Below are 22,333 nucleotides of genomic sequence, written 5' to 3' on the forward strand. Positions count from 1 at the left end.
CTTTTAACCTTCTTAAAATGATTAATTACCCTTATTTATTTATTGGAAGTGGCATGTAAGGACCATGTTACATGCATGAGGTCATAGGAAAACTTTCTGAATTCTGTTCTGTCCTTCTACCATGTGGGTCCCATGTAAGCAACTCAGATCATCAGCCAGGAAGAAACTGCTTGGCCATGTGCCAGCCCCGAGAAAGTGCTTTCAAAGCTAAACCAAACAAAATAACCACCCTCAATTACCAACACCTGCCCATGGGATTCATTCTGCCCTTTTGACCTCCATGGGCAGTGCACACAGACATGGGACACAGAACACATGCAAGCAAAACATCAATACAAATAAAATTGTAAAATAAAAAAGTAGAGCGATCAGTAGAGATTTATTACGTAATCTAAGAAAACAGATTGTATTATATGAAAATAGGCATTAGGAATAATACTTGTAACATATATTATATACAGTTTTCAATATTGATATAACAGTGAGTCACACAGAGAAAATGTCTGTCTTACCATCATGTTCTGATGACAGGAAAGTATTAATATTCACAGAAATAATTACATTGCCTCTTTTGCTCTTTTTTTTTCTATAACTTTCCCAATTTCCCCAGCAGTTTCCCATGTATTCTTATGTTAAACCCTGTGCTGGAACAAACATGAGATTCAGGTTTGTCTCTTCATGCTTTTCAGAGCAGGAAGCTGGTGGTTGTGCCAAGGTGACAATAGCAGGACAAATCCCTAAATTAGTCAGCATAAAATATTCTTAATGTTTGGCAACAAAAAATGTAACTTCAGCTATCAGGAAAAGGTGAATCATGTGGAGTTATTTTTACTGATGATACTGGATAAGCAACTAATGTTTTGAAGGAAACACAACAGTATATGTGTTTTTAATTTCTTTCTCTTTTTTTTTTGCAGAGAAAAGAACTGTACGTTTGCAAGTGCAGACAGTAACAAAATTTAAAACAGTGACCAATGTTGTTGGGTATCTAAAAGGCTTGACATCACCGGGTAAGTTGGGTTAAGTAGTTATAATCTAGTTCCTAATTCATATGAAATGACCAAAAATGTTCTATGTCCCATAATAATTTTGACATGGAGTTCAGTATCCTACTTTATCTATAACTAGAGGTTTAGATGACTAAAAGAATGGGTTGATGTGGAAGCCTAAAATATGTTTTCCTTTCTTTCCTACCACAGTTCATGAAAACTAAGCTTAGCAGGCAGGGTGTGTATAAGGCCAAGAAAGGTCACAAGAGAGAGAGTTTATTTGTTAAATATAGATGGAAATCAAGAGGCAATATTTTTCTTATTTTCTTTCCATGTTACTATGGAAAATTTTATTTCAAAGACAAAATACTTTAAAGAAAATATCACAGGTTTTAATGATGCAGCTGTTGAAAACAATCAAGTTTTGGTCTCAAAACAAAAGCTTTCAATGTGAATCTCTGCCCTAGCCTGAATGTATTGTCCACTCATAGTTCTCCCAATGTCTATGTGCTTTTGAGTTTGAAAAGTATTTTATGGAAATGATTATCTGATTAGATGTTAAATAACTTGCACCTTCTTATGAACTGTTGAAGGAATCTTTAAAAGTATTTGGTACATTATCATTTAACAGAGTAATGCCAGCACACTCTGACTCATCACAAGACTGCATCCCAAATCACTGATTGGGCATGAGAGCACATCCAGTTTACTACTGTTTTTATTTCATTAAATATTCATTTATTATGTATGTGTATGAGAGAGGGTATGGGCACAGCAGTGCCATGGTGGGCATCAGGGGACAACTTTTGGGAATTACTACTCTCCTTCCATCACTGGTTCCAGGGATTGATCTCAGATCATTCCATGTGTGTGCTAAGTACTTTAACTCGCTCACAATCTGCCATCCCCAGGGCACCATTAAGGTTTTACAGCACTCAAACCACTTTTGTGGATATGACTTGGACACTTACTCATCTCTCCTTGGAGAATTATTTTTCTCTGTGGCACTAGTTAAACTGACCTAATTGCTGAGCCAGAGAATTTTGAAATCAAGTTTTATTTCTTCCCTATTCCTTGACAACCAACTCTTAAAAATTTCATGCAATGTATTTATTCTCCCTGGTTCCTTTATTGTATAACTTGTCATCACAGCATCCTTAGACACAGACACAAATGAAACTTGTGTCTTGAACTTGAACTTGAAAATCTATATGACTGTATCTCGCCCATTTCAGTGGCTTTAAATATAAGCAAATCCAATTGAAGTATGAGAATATTTATTATCACTATTCCATTTGTAACTCATCACAAGAAAACACAGTTGTACAAGAAATATGCTGGATTCATGCTAATGGAATTTTAATCTACCAAAAAAGTTTAACATGCAACAATTCTCAAATATTGCTTAGTATGAATTCCATATAAAAATTAAAAAGATTGCTTGTGCATGAGACTTTCTTATTTACTGATGATAAAAATCAAGATACATATGTTGATTGTTAATTTATTAAGGATACAGTTCATCTCAAGCAGAATTTTCAGACATTTATGGGAGATGAGGGGAAAACGTCCATACATTTAGTGTTTGAATATATACTTATATAATGTTGCATATAGCCCTATGTCCCATTAAGTGCAGTTTATGATAGTAGTGAAAGATTTAAATCCACACTGGTTCCATTTCAGTATTAAAACTTAAATGATTTTATACCATTATAACTCTTTTACCAATCTTTGTACTACTGTAGTCAACGATAATCCATTTAATCCATGTAAGAGTCTCCTTTATGTCAGATACTGTTCAAAGTGGCTTATAAATAATAAAGTACTTTAAATTATGGAATTAGTTGTTGTTAATGTTTTGCATAGGGAGATTAAAATTTGAAAGGCACAGATCATTTAAATAAACTTCCAGTGGCCACACAACTAGTGGTTTGGTAAATATGAACTCAGATATAGATTCCTTCAAAGCTATCATACTTTTCAAAAATCACATTGATATTTATATCTCTTGTGTCCATAATCATTTGAGGCTACCACTAGTAAGATATAGAAGTCAAAGGACAATTTACAGGTGTCATGTCTCTCCTTTTACCATGTAGGTCCCAGAATTAAACTGAAGTCACGTTGCCTATATCCACTGTGCCTGCCTCCTGGCCCCTGCCTGTATAGTTATGGAACATCTCATAACCAAACAATGATGAGAATGCTCTTTCATAAATGCATATTGTTATTTGATCAAATAAAGTAAGCTCTGTTGCTCTTAAGAATAACATACACTGACCAAAACAAAATGACAAAGAAAACCAACAATAAAATAACAAAAATAGGAAAAAAACCCAGGAGAAATCTCGGTAGCTATATTTTGATCCCATTTTTAATGGTGTGAATAGTCAGTGAAACACACTGAAATGACAATATCCATGAATCATGGAAAGTTTTCTAAGGAACTAATAGTTATCTAATGAACTATGTGTGACCACCTGAAATAAAATATGTGAAATGTTAAATTATCAGTAGCCCTGGCTTGATGGCAGTGAATTTTATTTTCTTTCAGAGAATGGAGAAGGGTTAGAAGTATAAATTGAAACTATAAGTATACCCCTAAATACTTACTCTTTTTACAAAGTTTACACATGACTAGCAAATTTTTAATATACACAGCTCCTAAGATACTTCTTTTTGAGATGTATTAATAGCTCATTGCTATTCATTAAGCACACACACATTGTTTTCTGTGCACTGCCCACCATAGTGCTGGGAAAATGATAGATAAGAATTTCATTGTGGTGTATTTGTATACTTCATTAATTAATATTCATGTTGCAGAGGACAGTAATATGGACCTAAGCTGTGGATTCATAATTGACTTTAGCAGCTGCTTCTGCATTGATATACCCAGACATACGAATCAAGAAAGGGGGTGGAAAATGCTAAAGTGGTATTAATTATCAGAACAATTTGGCTTAATTGTTGCTTACTTATGCAATAGGCTTATGCAAATGTCATTAAACTTATTGTTGAGGCTTACATTTTGTTTTAATAGTTCTTATTTTATTCTATTTCCAGACCGGTATATTATAGTTGGCAGTAACCACCATGCTGGATACAGTTATAATGGACAAGATTGGGCCAGCAGTACTGCAATAATCACAGCATTTATCCAAGCCTTGATGTTAAGAGTGAAGAAAGGATGGAGACCAGAACGTACTATTGTTTTCTGTTCGTGGGGAGGAACGACCTGGGGCAATATTGGCTCCTATGAATGGGGAGAGGTGAAATACATTCATTAATTATACTTATTTTATTTCAGTTCCTTTTCCCCTCTATTCCTTTATTTTCCAGATATTATAGTCTTATATTGTTGAAGGCAAAGAAAATAATGAACTTCTCAAAAGGGCTTCCTATCAGCTAATTGATAAGAGCAAATTTGAGTTATTCTTTGTGGGTTCTATATGATCTAAATCTAATCTTAGTCCATTTCTCTGAGACCTACACATCTTCATATCACTTGCAGTAATGTTTACTGGATCACTATGATTCTACTTAGGGGAGAATACAAATGAAATAAAAATATTCTTTAAAAAAGCAAAAGAGAGACCCCATGTACTTTTGGAAAGGGAAATAATCTTAAAGCTGAGAAAATTTTCACTGGTGTAAGCAAGCTCAACAAGACTCACAAAATCCTCAAGTGAGATTATCTCAGGTTATTCAGGTGAGTATTGAGAAGGTTCTATTTCAAAATGTGTACTTCCAATGAAGACATTCCTTTGTTTGAGAAAATTTTCAATTCCAGGAGAAAAAAAACCAGTAGCTCCTGAAAGAAAATTTTAAAGTGTATTTCATAGCTTCAAGATCAGCAAAATAATTTAAAAACAGCTTTTGCAAGTATTTAGCTGTCAGTCATCACAGGCTAAAATTAAATAAATAAGAATTTGCATGTATGGGAGCAATTTTTCAAACTACATAAATATTTTGTGCCTCATAAAATATAAATTCATTTAAAGTACTTTGTGATTTCATTGTTCTTTTGACAACTCTATTACTTCTCAACAAAGGCCAAATATAAAAATTCCTAGGATACGTGAGTTCAAAAGAATAAGAAATTTGCTTGTTTACTTAAAAAAATAAAAATAAACTTAGTGGGTTGAATTTATATATTTGTTCATATATGCATGCATATGATTATAGCAATAATAACAATAAATTGGTTATCAACTTAAGGATGAATTAATTAGAGTCATGCAAGGGTTTGCACTGAGGGTAATTAGAGGAACTGAGGGAATGAAAGTGAAATAATTCTATTTCAATGAACTACATATATATATATTTGTATTTAATTAAAATTAAAATGTAGGTTGCTTGCATGTGTGGGGGTGTGTGAAGTTAATCAAATTTACACATTTAGTTACCTTCTGAACTCTTAAATGAGTAGATGGACAAAGACATGAGTAATACATTGATCAAGGGCATTCAGAATTCACATTGGCTAATTAAAATGTATCTGTAATTTTCTATATAATATATTGCACTACTGTATCCCATAAAACATTTCAACACCATCCATTGGAAGGAAAGGATAACAACCTTGTTTGTTCATTCCATTTACTGTTATGAAATTTGTGCCTCCTGAGAAGGAGACACTTTCATTTATACTGATCTTGAGTGGAGGCAAACAAGAAAAATCTTGGTTCATGTCTCATCTTGCCTTCTATAATTTTGCTTGCACAGAAACCCCTGGAAATTATGTCCAGGTTAACAGAATTAAGTAAAGTTGCTCAATAAACTTGAAAATGGCAATTGTAGCCATGCAAATAATAGAGAATTGACTAAGCATTTACATTGAACCTTGTGGGAAATTATGGCATTTCCTAAAGCAGGACCTTTTAAAGCACCATTCCTTACATGAATACTATTTTTTACATGCTCTTCTGGAAATATTACAAATGTTAGATTAAGGAAACAAGAGTTCAGACATGTTATTTTAACAAACTTGACTTCTCTGAGATTAGATTCCTCAAGTACATGACTGTCTCCTGTGGTGCTCATGGAAACCACATTAACTGAAAGAGGAAGTTTCTATGTGCTCATATGTTGTAAGAATTGCTTTTATAGAACTTAATTAATAATGGACAACTTTTACCACATTATATGTGAAATTACTAAAGTGTTTTTAATTACTCATGTGTTCATTTGAAAGATGATTTACTTTTAAATAATTACTCAACTGTCTCAATCTGAAGATGGGTTTGCCACATTAAACAGAGATAAGTCAGGGATATCAATCCCTCTGCTGTTTCTCCTCACAGTGTGTGGTCAGATATCTTAATACAGCATGGCAGGGGTCATAAATGCAATACCATGCAGCTGAGTCATTTCATGCCAATAGTATATGCATTATTCCTGAGAGTTTTATAAGGTAATATCTTCAGGTTCACAGTTCTTATTTTCCAAAATTCCCTCAAAATTAAGAATTTATTGGTGCAAATTAGCTTACTACTTCACAGGAACCGTCTGTCTGCTCTAACCAGTGAAGCTCACCAATTATGTTCTCTAATTCAGTGGCTATAACATTAGACACCATCATCGAAGGAAATTCCTTATCTATGTTCTGTAATTGTACTGAACATTATACTAACCTTTCAACTTCTCCCTTAAAATGGTTACTGTACATAAGTACTACTTTAGCAGCAATCTGATTGGAGGAAGTGTACATATGACAGGAGAAGTGTTAGCCTTAACATACAAAAGATATTTTAAGTATGTTTCAGATAAAAATCATATTTTAACATCCAAGTGTGTATTGTCCTAATAAGGTAGAATGGGTTATCTTAATTGCCCCAATGGTAAAACTTTAAAAAATTTTATTTTAGGATTTTGCAAAGATTCTACAAAAGAACACTGTGGCTTACGTTAGCCTCCATAGTCCTGTCCATGGCAACACAAGTCTGCATCCAGTAGCATCTCCATCTCTCCAGCAACTGGTTCTGGAGGTAAGATGGACCAGATGTGGGAAATAACTACTCAAGACTGCATACTCATCTAAGTTACTGTTTCTTGATTTATTTCATTTCAGTGTTCATAAAATGATCTGTAAGTATTTTAAAGAAATGCCTGCCATTGCACCAGTTTGTTCCTTTAGTTGTCTGCTCAGTTGTTTTGGAGAAGGAGTCTCTCCATCTAACATTGAGACGCGTAGAGTTCATGTGTTAGACCAGACTGACCCATAACTTACGATATCCCTGCCTCTGCCTCCAAGTGCTGAGATTATAGATTTGTGCCACTCATCCAGCCTCTTTTTATTGATCAATCTTCCTAAAATTTACTTTGTCGTACTCTGGAAATCTTCAGCTAATATCATTTATGTGTATATTTATAAGAAATTATGAATTATTCAGTTATATATACAGTAAAATGTAAGTTTACTTGAAAGTCAAATTTAGCTCTTAAATTCCTAATTTACATTTATGCCATTTCTATGTTTAGTTTGGCATTTCTTCCCACTGGTCTGCATTTTAGTATATTTTGGGCCTGTCCTAGTTTTTAACAACAGTAACGCCATTCCTAAAGGCAGCAGTGCAGCAATACATATATGACATATTTATAAAATATAATTCTGGTTGTGATGGCACATGCCTGTAATACCAGCACTTGAGAGGCTGAAGCAGAACTGTGAGTATGAAGCTAGCTCAGGCTAGCTCAGGCTGAGACATGGAAAAACAAACAAAATTGAAGAGATTTGTGGAAATTTTGTAGAAGAGGAAAATCTTATTTTTTAATAAAGTGCTGTTAACTCTCAATTTTATCACATCTCACCACTAATAATCATTTCTCACATAACTCAGTAATTTAGCAGACATTTTTTTCTTTGTTGATCTCCCATTTATATTTTCATAACCTTTACTGAACATGAAGTTGGCAGTACTGGTTCTCTATATGAAGCCAGCTACACCATCACTGGGGTGCAGTTTCTGCCCAGCGCCAGTCTCGGTTGGCATACACTGAACATGGTGGCCTTTCTGATGGCCACGGAGCTTCCAGTAGTACCATAGAAACTGAACTAGAGAGAGAGATCAAGTGTACTTCAAGTCACCATAATTCCTGACTAAAATTAAAAACAAATGAACACTTCAGGATTTTCATAAATATTTTCTAGTTTGATAATTTTCATTGACATTTTCATGTGCCATATAGTGAAGAAAGACATCCAAAATGATCAAATGGAAAATGTATACATTTATGATCAGCTGTATCCTAGTGTGCATGCCATGAATTCTATATGGCTTATTTACAAGACTCACAAGAAAACCACCAGAGGAAATCAGCTGCATATTTTTCCCTGAGAAGTTCAGATATTCCTAAATAAATGAGTAGCTAGGACAGAGCCCAGATACTGAGAAATAGAGAAAGGACTTGAATTGTTGGCATTCTTTTATTGCGAATATATAGAGATTGATGCTAAGATACTCAACTCTAGGAATTAATTAGGTAAATATTCTTTTTATATTTTAAATTTTATTTATTATTATTTTAACTTTAAATATAATGTTTTATTAATTATTTAAGAATTTCATACATCCATACAATGTATTTGGAATATATTTGCCACTGATTCATCACTTTAACTTCTCCCTGATACTTCCTATCCTCTTAATTCACTTCTCTATACTATATGTCCTCTTATTTATTTTATTTTTTCTTAACCTGTAATTGTAACTTATTCTTCCCATATACCTGTGGAGCTATTAACTAGAGTGTGCTTAATCAACCAAGAGGCCATAACCTTAAAGAAAGTTGACTCTCCCTTTTGCATCAATAGCACCTCAATTCCTCCTATGTTGACTGACTTGATTGGCTGCAGGTCTTGTGCAGGCAATGACGATTTCTGTGGGTTCATGAGTGCAGAGGTACTGTCATTTCCAAACATAATTTTTCCCTTGGTCCTTTACAATTACTTCATCTTACTACATTTCCATCCATTTTCCACAGCGTTCCCTGAGCTTGATGGTGGTAACGGTGGGGTTGTGTTGTTGATATTCCATCCATGGCTGAATACTCCATAATCAGTCTCTGCACTTTGACCTGTGATGATTTTCAGCATTAATATTAGTTCTGGGAATAGTGTATTGGAAGAAAATAAGCAAATAATCAGATTGTGATGTGCTAAATATATGCCAACTTGTTAAAGAACACATTTATTCTTAAATTAAAAATTTCATTAAATGTTTTCATAATATAAACTGCAAAACATTTAGTATGTGAAGCCACTTATGTGGGATGGAGGAAATTATGTAAATAATGAATGTCTCATGGCAAGATCCACTCCTCTATTCATTTAAGAGAAATATTTTTGATTCTGTATTTTAAGTACTTATATTGCAACCTTATATTAAATGAACTAGAAGCATATTGAAAGAAAAATTCATTTTACTTTGATTAATGTGTTTATTAATATTCATTAAAGTATTTCATTTTGTGAGTCATAATAATGATGACAAATTAATTTGCTCTCCAGAAAATCTATAGTCTATCAATGACTTAGCAATCAATATGAGCCAGAGGCAAGAACCAAGTATCTTAGCTGTTTTCTCTGATTTTGTGCTCCTAGGTTCAGTGTACTTTTCTGCTACATTCAGGCTTCTAACTTAACAAATACAAAACTGATCACATCACTTGAAATTGGTATAAGTTTCAGAGTTGGAAAATCCTATTCAAAAACTTATACAGTAATATTTTTGAGTCCCCAAACAGTTTAAGACATTCATTTATATTTTCAAATCATAGCTTATCTCTTCCTCTTTTGTGTATTAACCGCCTCAGTGCAAGAGATGAAGCAGAAGTGGAGTGACTTACAATGGAAGTGAGAATGTATACGTATAGGCATCAAGAAAGTATGCAATTATACAAAATGTTAGCAAAATACACTGAAATATTTTTTTCGTCACTAAAATAGTTATGTTTTATTCTGTATTTTCCCCCAACATTTTTATTTGAATTAGAAACAGGATTGTTTTACATGACAACCCCAGTTCCCTTCTCCCACCCGTCCTCCCCTACCCACCCCCAACTAAAACCTTATCTGTCACATATCCTTTCTGCTCCCCAAGGATGATGAGGCCTTCATAGGGTGTCATCAGAGCCTTTCGTATCCTTTGGGATAGGGCCTAGGCCCGCCCCCATGTGTCTTGGCTCAGGGAGTATTCCTCTATATGGAATGGGCTCCCAAAGTCCACACCTATGCTAGGGATAAATCCTGGGCTTCTACAGGCTGTCCCATAGATTTCTGAGGTTTCCTCACAGAAACCCACGTTCCTGGGGTCTGGATCAGTCCCATGCTGGTATTCCAGCTATCAGACTGGGGAGCAAGAGTTCCTGAATGTTCAGGTCAACTGTTTCTGTGTGTTTCACTAGCCTAGTTTGGAACTCTGTGCTCTTCACTGGTCCATCTCTGCATCTGGGTTCCAGATCAGATCCGTGATTAGTTATGGGTGTCTGCTTCTACTTCCACCAGCTGCTGTATGAAGGCATATTAGTCAGTCATCAATCTCATAAACGGGAGGGCATTTAAGGTAGCCTCTCCTCCGTTGCTGAGATAGTTAGCTGGTGTCATCTTTGTAGAATTCCAGACATTTCCCTAGTGCTTGGTTTCTCTGTTAAGCAAAAATGTCTCCCTCTATTATGATATCTTCATTCTTGTTATCGTGTATTCTTCTCCTGGCTCATACTTTCTGCTCCCTCATGTCCTCTGCATCCCTCTTCTCCCCTTCTCATTCTCCTAGCTCCCTCCCTGCTCTTCCCCTGCTCCCAGTTTGCTCAGCAGATCTTGAACCTCTCCCCTTCTCCAAGGGATAATGTATGTCTCTCTTAGGGACCTCCTTGTTTATTAGCTTCTTTATCAGTGTGGATTGTAGGCTGGTAATCCTTACTCTATGTCTAAAATCCACATATAAGTGAGTACATATCATGTTTGTCTTTTTGCGATTGGGTTACCTCGCTCAGAATGGTTTCTTCTAGATCCATCCATTTCCCTGCAAATTTCAAGATTCCATTGTATTTTTCTGCTGAGTAGTACTCCATTGTGTAAATGTACCACATTTTCTCTATCCATTCTTCAGTTGAGGGGCATCTAGGCTGCTTCCAGTTTCTGGCTATTACAAATAGTCCTGTTTTGAACATTGTTGAACATATGTTCTTGTTGTATGAATGTGCTTCTTTTGGGTATATGCCTAAGAGTGGAATTGCTGGATCTTGTGGTAGGCTGATTCCCATTTTTTTGAGAAGTCACCATACTGATTTCCAAAGTGGCTGTACAAGTTGGCATTCCTACTAGCAGTGGAGAAGTGTTCCCCTTTATCCACATCCTCTCCAACATGAACTGTCATTGGTGTTTTTGATTTTAGCCATTATGACAGGAGTAAGATGGTAGCTCAGAGTTGTTTTGATTTGCATTTCCCTGATGGCTAAGGATGTTGAACACTTTCTTATGTGTCTTTCAGCCATTTTAGATTCCTCTATAGAGAATTGTCTATTTAGTTCTGTACCCCACTTTTTAATTGGGTTGTTTGGTGTTTGGGGACTAGCTTCTTGAGTTCTTTGTATATTTTGGAGATCAGCCCTCTGTCAGATGTGGGCTTGGTGAATATATTTTCCCAGTCTGTCTGCTGCCGCTTTGTCTTGATGACTGTCTCCTTTGCTTTACAGAAGCTTCTCAGTTTTAGGAGGTCCCATTTATCAATTTTTGACCTCAGTGTCTGTGCTACTGGTGTAATGTTCAGGAAGTGGTCTCCTGTACCAATTAATTCAAGGGTATTTCCCACTTTGTCTTCTAATAGGTTCAGTGTAGCTGGATTTATGTTGAGATCTTTGATCCATTTTGACTTAAGTTTTGGGCAAGGCGATAGGCTTGTTCTAACTGCAGTCTTCTGCATGTCTGCAACCAGTCATGCCAGCACCATTTGTTGAAGATGTTCTCTTTGTTCCATTGTATAAATTTGGTTTGTTTGTCAAAAATCAGATGTTCCTTGGATCCTAACTCTGCAGAGAATACACTGAAATATTAAATGCTAACACATGAGTTAACTAAAAATTCAATGACAGCTTTTGATCATTATCTTCTGTTTCCAGAAGTACAACTCTCCTGGAGATTTCTCTGTGTTGACAGAATAATAACACTGTTTCTATTCAGGGAACAGAAATGTATTACCACAGGGTAGACACACAGTAACTTCAGCTTACACAGGCAATGCGTTCATTAAAGCAGTTGTACTAGTTATATTCCCAACATCAAGGTGTGGATGTCCAAGCACCCTCATGACAGGACCAATGTTTGGGATGGCAGCATCATTTGGTATTTTCATTTAAGTTTCAGCAATGGTTGACACAACTGAGCTTTTATTATTTTTGATCTCTTTTTAAATTGCATTACTGTTTCAGAACATTATTATATACAGTAAAGTGAATTTAAATTAGCCTACTTCTAAGATTAAGAATGATTTTCCATTCTGTCATTCACAAACTTTTAAATATGCACTGTATGTATATGTATTTGTATATTGTGTGAATGCGTGTGTATATCTATATGTATTCACTTAGTTCTTCTGAATAAATTAGTGTAAAATCTGAATGCATAATAGATCATAGATAGGTCAGAGGCCTTGTTTGATGAACACATCTGGCTTCATATAAAATAACTTACAGCATTACTGCTAAAATGGAGCCAAAAACATTAGTATACAATACAAACATGTGCATATCTCTGTCTCTATATATTTCTTCTCTCTCAGGTTTTGCAAGCATCTTTCATAGATCACAGAATATGTTGATTTTGCCCCAATAAAATAAAATGATCATTCATGTATTAGTCAGTGCTCTGAACATCTCAAACAAAGATGAGATTCCTAAGAACTTATTTGAGGAAGGCCTGAGGCACTCATGCACATGAATGTAGCTAATCTAGCCATATTCCAATCACATACTATTTTTTAATTACCTGACAGAAGCTGGAAAATCTAATGAAAACTAAGTGACCACATTAATACTATGAAAATGCAAGGCACAGGCAAATCTTTTACCAAAACTTCATAGAGCTGGTTCAGAGAGTTTTCAGGTTTGTAAGCTCTTTGAATTTCATTTTACATTTTCATTCATGCTAAGGTGTAGTGCTTTGAATGAAAATGACTCATACGGTTGAATGCTTGGTCCACAGTTTATGGAACTCTTTTTGAAGGATTTGGAGGTGTGGGTTTCGAGAGGTGTGGCTTTGTGGGAAGAGAAGGAGGTATGACTTAGTTGGAGGATGTGTATGACTGAGGGTGGGCTCTGAGGTTTCTGAAAGCCATACTTTTCCATTAACTCTGTCCAGGAGCTTAGGACTATGCCAGAAACATAAGAAAAAGATACCAGTATGATATATACTGCAGTAGAATTCACAGGAATGAGGCAATGATATTGGTTGAATTCTAGCACATGCATTATAGGACAGTGGCATGAAATATGAAAGGATTTCAAATCCCACTCAAAGTCCAATCAGTCATGCAAGTCAAGTCCTATGATACCAAACAACTAGCTTGTTTTCCAACCAGCTGTGTTAATGTCTCTTTTCACTTCCTTGCTCAATCTAAGTTTCCTTGCTCAATATAAGCACACCTTGCTGCTTATAGTCTTTTATCCATCTCTTGTGTTACTGATAGAGTCACCCCTTTAACTCACTGTGGATAGCTATTGTTCCTCCTACCTCTTCATGCCATAGTTTTCATGGAGTCAAAAGAGTTAGCAGAAATCTGACCTGAAAACATTAGAGGTAATTTATTAGCAGCTTTTCTTGGATGATGTCCTAATATGCTGATATTTAATAATTAGTCGTATCTAAGGGTTAATCTTTCAAATTCTATGGTAACAAATAGGTATTCCCTTGAGGTACTATCATGGGAACAAGACTTCACTATGAGATCTCATCATTGAAAGGGTCTTAATGGGGAAATGATGCTATACATCTTTCAGTAACAAACACCAAAATTGGGAGCCACATTAAAACCTGACTACAATCCTGAGGATATTTATTTCACAACATGAATGTCAACAAATCCACAACCCAATAAATAGCAGGCAACCATCCTCACTTTTCTTATATCTCTTAAATGTATGCATGTCCCCATTTGTATGCATGAGTATGATATCAGGAATCTCTTAGAAGAGAACTTACTACCTTACAAGTTTTTTGCTCTATTCTAACACTTTTTGACATTTTACATATTTGCATGATGATGTAACACCTTAATTTTAAATGAAAGTTGATTAAACATGGTGATATTTACCATGCTAACATCTGAAACATTTGAAACAGAAATAATTTTTCCTAACTGAAACCCTACCATTTCATTAAGAGAAACCCTGTATAGTTTATTCCTAGAGCATTTGAAATGTTTCCAGTCTAAGTGAATCAAAGTCCTAACAGAAACACATGAGCTCTGCCTTATTTAAGGTTTCTATTATTATGATAAAACACCATCACCAAATTAACCTCGAGGAGGAAAGTGTTTATTTCACCTTTCATCTTATAAATCCTTCATTGATGGAACCCAGGACAGAAACTCAAAGCAGGACCTTGGATACAGCAACTGAAGCAAAGTCCATGGAGGAAAATTGCATAGTGGCTTTGCTCCCATGGCTAACTCAGTTTCTTTTCTTAGACAACTCAGTGCTAGCTACCTAGAGGTGGCACTCCCCACTGTGAGCTGGGCCCTCCTACATCTGTCATCAGTCAAGAAAGTGGACCACAGTGTTGCCTACAAGACAGTTTGATTATATACACTCTTTTGAAGATCTCTCTTCCCAATTGACTGTAGCTTATGTCAAATTGAGGCACACCCAGCCAGTAAGGACTTAGTAAATTTTGTTCCTGTGTCTATACTCTTCTGCTTATCCAGTTAAATCATTCTTGCTTTTGGATGTGTTGTTATACTCTCTTTAAATAAATGCTCTTTTTTTATTGGGGTGTTTCTAGCATATTCCCATAAAATCTTACAAGTGGTCACTGTCTAAGGACTGTGGACAGCAGTGTAGGTAAAAATACATGAGGTTGTTCAGTGTTTTGGCAAGCATGATTCTCCACATGCCTTGAAAATGCACTAAGCACAGTTATTGCAATGTGACTTTGCTACATGATTTTCATGTTTCACACTTTAATTTAACGTGTATATTTTCACTAGTGCCAGATGATAGGAGGCATGATGTGAAAACTACCATATTATCATTGTTGTTTCTCACTCTGCTCTGATAATTATAAATGGCATACTGAAATGAAACTTGTTTTTATTATCCTTGCCATAAAAGAGAAAAGTAAATTTGCTTAAAATACACTTCTATTTACTTGTCTTTCATAACAAATTACATAAGTGTATTTTATTTTCTATTTTGTTCAATGTATTGATGAGAAAAATATCTCCACTTTCTTTATACTAATGAATTCTAATACTGGTCAGTGGATCCTACTTAATTTATATATTTTTCTGTGACTTCTACTACAAGAAAACTGAAGTGTCCATACAGACTAATAAACTGATTTAAATCCTTCTTTACACTAATTTACTGCTTCAATAAAGTCTTCCATTTCTGAATGTAATTCTATTGGCAGGATTATATATACTAGGTTTACAAGCCTTTGCTCTGTATTAAGAGCTAGCAGTCTTTCAAGTTTATTACTGTTTTACAAGGTTTTCTGTTCAGTGTACACTGACAATATGTAAATCACTTTTTATTTAAGTCTAGATACCAAGGGAAATCTTAGATCTGGTTCAAATCCTGATATTCACAAGACAGCTTACTTAACTGTTTGAGTTGTATAGCCAAAGAGAAATCCAAGCAACTGGAGGTATTAGCAAATTAAGCTTGAATTCATCAACACAATCATAATCAATGTCCCATTGTTAAATTGGCCAGAGATGAGTAATTTTTTGTTTGTGGGTTTTTATCACTATCCTGGACATTAACTTGGCAGGACTTCAAAGAACATCTATCTATTCATTCAGTCTATTCAGTAAACCAACTTTGTTGGCAGGTTGTATGACTGTGTTCAACTACAGAGTTAAAAAATTAATGCAGCTCAACACATGATTCTACTTTTCCCTAATGAAATTCACTCTAAGGATTTGTTTTGGTTTATTTTCCCCATCTGCATATCAATTATCTCTTACATGTTTGAAAAAACATCAATAATACAGTTTACCATTTATCCCACACTTACAGCTATGATGTTTGTCACTAATAACTTGAATATTTTATACTTCTATGGCTAAATAAATAAATTTAAGTTTTTTTTCACCAAAAAAGTGAAGATCACACTTTCCAGGTGTAACTCTGAGGTGAATTCAGTGTCTGATGGTACTTTTCCTTGATTATTGCTGCTTCTCATGTTCAAAGGCTGTTGTGATAAAGAAATTTTGATTTTGATTTTGATTGGTTAGTTAGGCCTTGTTCTTGAATAAAATTATTTGTTTTACTGAAATATAAAAAATCAATGATAATGTTAAATAAGTGGTTAAATAGTTCAATTTGCAAATTCCCAATTGTGCTGTGAAAGCGGTTGCTCTCAGTCAAAAGACTCAGAAAATAATGAAGTGATACAGCCTGCTTCAAACCTACCTCACTCAGAACCATTATCTTTTAGGTATAATAGAAGAAATCCTGCCACAGCTTAAGTAGGAGCTATTGGCATTTGACACTTTTTGGAAAAAGAGAAATTTTCTTTAATGGTGTGACCTATGGCAGATCAGCCACAAGCTAGGGCAGGCTCCACTCCTGATACTAGTTGGGCAACACAAACTGGAATTTATGGATAGGAAAAAAAAGAAAACTCAAAGTTATATTGGAATGTATGTGAGGATAGTTATGGGAGGAGCTCGAGAAGGGGTGAACATGTTCCAATATACTCACTTAAATTCTCAAAAAATTAATAAAAATACTCTTTAAAAATAAGATACATATTTAAAAAAAAGCAGATTCTTCCCTGTTAATATTCAGGCATGAATGTAATGGCTTGTCCTTGAGGTTCTGACAGGATATGCCCTCATCTCTAGCCACTAAGTGCACCACCTCTGCACATTCACTATGTTCCCTTTTAAAAAGTGCCCAGCCCACTCCACTACTTCTCTTCTCTTCTCTTCTCTTCTCTTCTCTTCTCTTCTCTTCTCTTCTCTTCTCTTCTCTTCTCTTCTCTTCTCTTTCTTCCTTCCTTCCTTCCTCCCTTCCTTCCTTCCTTTATTCTCTCTCTCTCTCTCTCTCTCTCTCTCTCTCTCTCTCTCCCTGCCTCTGTCTCTCTCCTCTCTTCTGCTGCTCCTTTCTCCAGAGGCTAATCTCCCCTCTCTCCTCCCTGCTTTATCTATTCACCTTTCCCCAGTAGAAAACCCCTCCACCCAAGTTCGGTAACATGGTGTCTTTCTACTGCATCACTTTAAAAAATACACCCCCAAAAAATGACCATAGAGAAAGCAACTTTAAGTAAACACTAAGTAGATTCTGTACAGAATCCTTAGCAGAGGTTAAATACTCTCACTTTGCTAATACATTTTCTTAAATGATAAAGTCTAGAATTTGCGTTTTCAAGCAAAATCACTTTTTCAGAAACATCACTCAGAATCTGCTTCTCACACATGGAGGTAGATTCTCTTTCCTTTTGATCAGAAATTTCACCTGCAAATGCACAGCCATAAGCTCTGTGAAGTGAACCTGACCCCAATCCAGCTTTAGCCACTTTTGCTAGATAACTCTTGAGTCTCTAATTATAATCTTAAAGTACAGATAATAAAATAAATAGTAGAACACAGTTTAGCCTTGATATATTAGTTCTCCTGTATAACATAATAGCAATTTTCTGTGTATCTCTAAGGTGTTGAGAAACAATTTCATTTTGGCCTAAGGATGATTCTCAAATAGGCAGAATTACATTGAGGCACTCAAACGTAGTTTTCATATAAGGAAAGAGATTAAAAATATATATATGTGACTTCTTTCTCCTGTATTTATTTGTATAACAAATCATTCATAATCCATCTTCTGTTTGTTTGTATTTGTTTGTTTGGCTATCTTTTATAATGCATAAGGGAGCTTCCTATTTTTTTCAGTTCTATTGTTTACAAGGCTAACAGCTTTCATAGTTACTATTTATCTACACGATGACTTAAGCAATTCTGGTTCTAACACTATAAGATATGTATGCTAACAGTTGGTGAAATATAAGAAACCATGAAAATTTTAAGAACTGTATCGATGTTTATGCTTTATGAGGCTGTGTGGGCTCATAAACATGGTGGGTAGCCTTAGGCATTTATCTGTGATAATGATTCACCCAGAAATAGATGTAACTCATTTATCAATGGTAACAATAGTGATTAAAATAAAAATAGATTAAGATGCTGGTAGGGCTGCAGAAATGCCTTGTTGGCTAATAGCTAACAGTACCTACTACTCTACCAGAGGACAAGTACAGTTCCTATCACTCACCTAAGGCAGCTCATGGTCTCCAGTGAGACTAGTCCTAGGGCATCTGACCTGCTCTCCTGTCCTCTGTAAGTATTATACAAACATGCTCAAATCAACAAAGAATCACAGAAGAACAAGTTTTAGAAGAATGAAAAGAACAAGTTTTAGAAGAATGGAAATGGGCAACACTGAAATGGTCCTTTCTTTACTGAGCATTATATGGAAAGTTGTATTTTAGAATCAGCACCAAGGCTGAAACTTTTGCTTTACAAAAGATCTTTATCTTAAAAGAAATCTAAATTATTTATTGGAAGATTTGGAATAAAATGAAGGGTATTGATCAATTGTTTTTCGTGAATTTTATCAGATATGAAATAAAGTAGTAATTTTTCTAGCTATATATAGTCTATCTTCAGAAACTTTAAACAAGTTTTACTAACATTCAGTAATTCATCTCAGATTCTGAAAGTTATAAGCCATTGTACAATCTCTAACAAAGTAGAATATTGCTACAAAATCCATAAAGATGTTTGTCATTTGCATTTTATAGTATAAATCAGAATTGATGCAAAATAACTATATATTTTAGAACAGTCATCTTCAAACTCTCAATATTATGTTATTTTACTCTTAGTTGAAAAACTTTTAATCTTTCAAGTGTAAAGCATCCTATAACCAATCACTGACAGTTTACTACTCATAGAAACCGAGATCCTGTCTCACTGAATTACACACACAGCTACACTGTTAAAAAATGGGAAGAGTGACATGTAAGGTTTCCTATGGATTACTGCAAAGATCTTATCACTCAAAACACATTGTGCTATAGTTGGTAGACTGGAATTGATATGAAAAATAGAAATGTATTTAATATTCTAACAACTGTTCTGTAGGTTTTTAATTTTTATAGATAAAAATGTTCACTGCATTAATTCCATTATTTCATTATATAAAATTTCATATAATGAAATAATATATAATCACCTTTACCAATTAATTTTCTTGTGAAACAAATATTTTAAATGCTCATTCCAACACTGTTTCCACAGTGATAAAATCCTTCCTTTTTTGTTCAGCCAGAAATCTTGAGTGTTAAGATATCATTCTAAATACTGTGACTATATATTCTGCTAAAGTGCTGTGAGCACAAAGCCACTGTCACAGTTACTAAGTTTTGAACCATGCTGTGTCAGTGATTATATGCAGGAAAATAGAGTGTCCCCATATTCTGTCTCTTGAAATATCCTGAGGCAAGTAACATCCCCCATCACCAGCAAACACATACCTGACAATCCCATCACATGACTGCCCTCCTGTTATATTTTGAGTCCTAGTCCCATGCATGTATATGTGGAAAATTTCGTCCCAGCAAGTGGTAAAGTTGTTTTCACGTTGTAAAATAAGGACTGATCAATGTTTGATTTATCATTGTATAACCTCAAAGAAAATTTCTCCCTGAATCCACAATGCTTAAAGGACTTAAAAGAGTACAGTAGATAAATGTCATAGCAAATGCCTTCAGTGTACAACCACAAACCAGAGTGACCTCCAAATTTATTAAAGTCCAACTAATGAGGTGAATGAAAGACTCTGTGGTAAGTCAAATTAGATTAAAGTTTTAAGTTGGAAGGTAAATGTATTGTTCTCAGAAGTTACCCACTCCATAGTGACAGAGCCAACTTACTTCTGAAAGGCCATGCTTTGTGTTAGTTGGGGGCTCATAGTCCTAATGATTGTCACTTACTGAGATTTTTGCATCTAGAGAAGTGTCTGACAAAGTGCTATGCTGTCACTGCCCAGGCAATTAACATATTCACCAGACTCCTGAGTTCACCGGTATTCTGAAGATGGGCATTTGAGGTCAGTAATTTATAGAGGGTCTGAGAAGGTTCACACCATTTTTGAGAGGTAGTTGACTTCAAGTTGTGACATACTACTGATCAGATATCACACACTTTAAGGGAGGGGAAATACATTCAAATCATCAATCAACATAACTATTTAGAAGCATTTTAACTGATACAGAAGACTGTCATTTTTACTAGGCAAGAGTTGATCTACATACATATTTAACATTTCATAAACTAAATTACAAAGCAAGACACTTATGAGTAAAATAATATTAGTCTATAATATCACAATATTGCATTACTACTCTTCTCAATTATTTGCAAGTAGGTAATTTTATAGAATAGTAGATAAACTACCAGTCCACTCACATTTTGTATATGCCAAGAAACTGAACAATTGAGTAAATAGTCACAGACCACAGAGTGAATGTAAGACAGAGATACAGATATCTACTGTCCTGTGTTCCAATTGAAGACTTATCCTTCCCTTGCTATCTTTATACAGAAAAAAATAAAGCCTATATCCTTACTAAGAATCTGCTGACCCCAACAATTAAAACTTAAAATGTCACCTAGGAAGTTTTTCTTTTTAAATTGAAGATAATTTTGTTTCAGATCTTGATTACAGGTTGCCATTCCACTATTCCTCTCAGTACCTCCCCATACCCCCTCCATTCATACCCATCCACTTTCTATGTCATAAGAAAAAAACAGACTTCTAAAGGGTAATAATAAAATAAGCTGAAGCAAAACAAATGCATCAGAATAGGAGAAAACAAACAAACAGAAGGAAAGGAACCCAAGAAAAGTTACAAGAAAAGTAGAAGATGTAATATATAGACAAAGGGCTTATAGAGTGAAAAAGAGAGAGAAATAGAGAGAGAGAGGGAGAGAGAGAATAAATGTCTATATAATTTAAAGGAAAACATTTAAAAAGAAAAGAAAGACCTGACATATCTTTATGAGACAATAATATCCAAGATGCTTTTGAGTTCATTTTCTGTTGATCATCTATTCCTGGATGTGCAGTCTACCCCAAACAATAGTTTGCTAAGTCACTCACTCTTTACAGATTTCCTAACTATGAGTGCTGTGGATTATTAGTGTAATACATGCTACGTTCATTTATGCAATGAAAATATGTGTTTCATTCTTTTATGTTGCATAGGTTTAAGTCTGTAAATCTGCCTAAACATGCCTATCCAAAACACCTGTTTAGTCTAATAAAGAGCTAGGCAGGAGACAGGAATAGGCAGGGCTGCCAAGCAGAGAGAATAAATGGGAGAAGAAATCTAGACTTCAGGAAAAATGAAGAATGTGGAGGAGGATTGAGAAAAGGAGAAGAGGAGGACTCCAGGGGGGCAGCTACCCAGTCACACAGGCAGCCAAAGAGTAAGAAGGAAAGATATATAAAGAAAGGTAAAAAGCCCAAAGGCAAAATGGAGTTAATTGGGCTAGAAACAAACCAAGCTAAGTATGGGCAAGTAAGAGTAAATCTACATGTGTTTATTTGGGAGCTGTGTGGTGCCCCCCCCAAAAAAATAAAAATCAAACAAAACAACAGCAACAACAAGAATGAAACCACTAAGAACAAGTGAGTCTATTTATTTGTCCCCATCTGCTGTAGGACAAAGCATCTCTGACAATGGCAAAACAAAGCACTTATCTATGAGTATATCAGAATGTCAATAGGAATAATTTTATTGCTAAGTTCCTTTAGTAGAACAGTAGTATGTGGCTTTAACCTAGATTCATGTGCTATCTAGTCTCAGGCTCTTGGTCATACAACCAACATTGGGTAGGGTTCCCATCTCACAGAATGGGCCTTCAGTCAAATCAGATATTGGTTGGTTACTACCACAAGGTTTGTGCTACCATTGCATTAATATATCTTACTACACGATTGTAGATCAAAGAGTTTGTAGCTGGGTTGGTGCTTGTTTCTCCTTTGATAGTGTACAAAGTACCTTACAGTGCCAAGAATACTAGGTAGGCACCAGCTCAACCTTTCTGTGTTCA

At 35.1% G+C, this 22,333-nt stretch overlaps 1 protein-coding gene across 1 annotated transcript in view; it reads left to right on the forward strand.

Moving 5' to 3' along the window:
* Naaladl2 (N-acetylated alpha-linked acidic dipeptidase like 2) overlaps positions 1-22,333 on the forward strand; it is an 879,343-nt gene that overhangs the window by 559,647 nt on the left and 297,363 nt on the right. The window contains exons 8-10 of the mRNA XM_035451347.1: positions 918-1,010; positions 4,059-4,264; positions 6,863-6,982. Coding sequence (XP_035307238.1) covers positions 918-1,010; positions 4,059-4,264; positions 6,863-6,982 — 419 coding nt within the window. The remainder of the gene's footprint in view (positions 1-917; positions 1,011-4,058; positions 4,265-6,862; positions 6,983-22,333) is intronic.

Source organism: Cricetulus griseus (assembly GCF_003668045.3).
Source record: "Cricetulus griseus strain 17A/GY chromosome 1 unlocalized genomic scaffold, alternate assembly CriGri-PICRH-1.0 chr1_0, whole genome shotgun sequence".
In the NCBI taxonomy this organism is placed as follows: domain Eukaryota; kingdom Metazoa; phylum Chordata; class Mammalia; order Rodentia; family Cricetidae; genus Cricetulus; species Cricetulus griseus.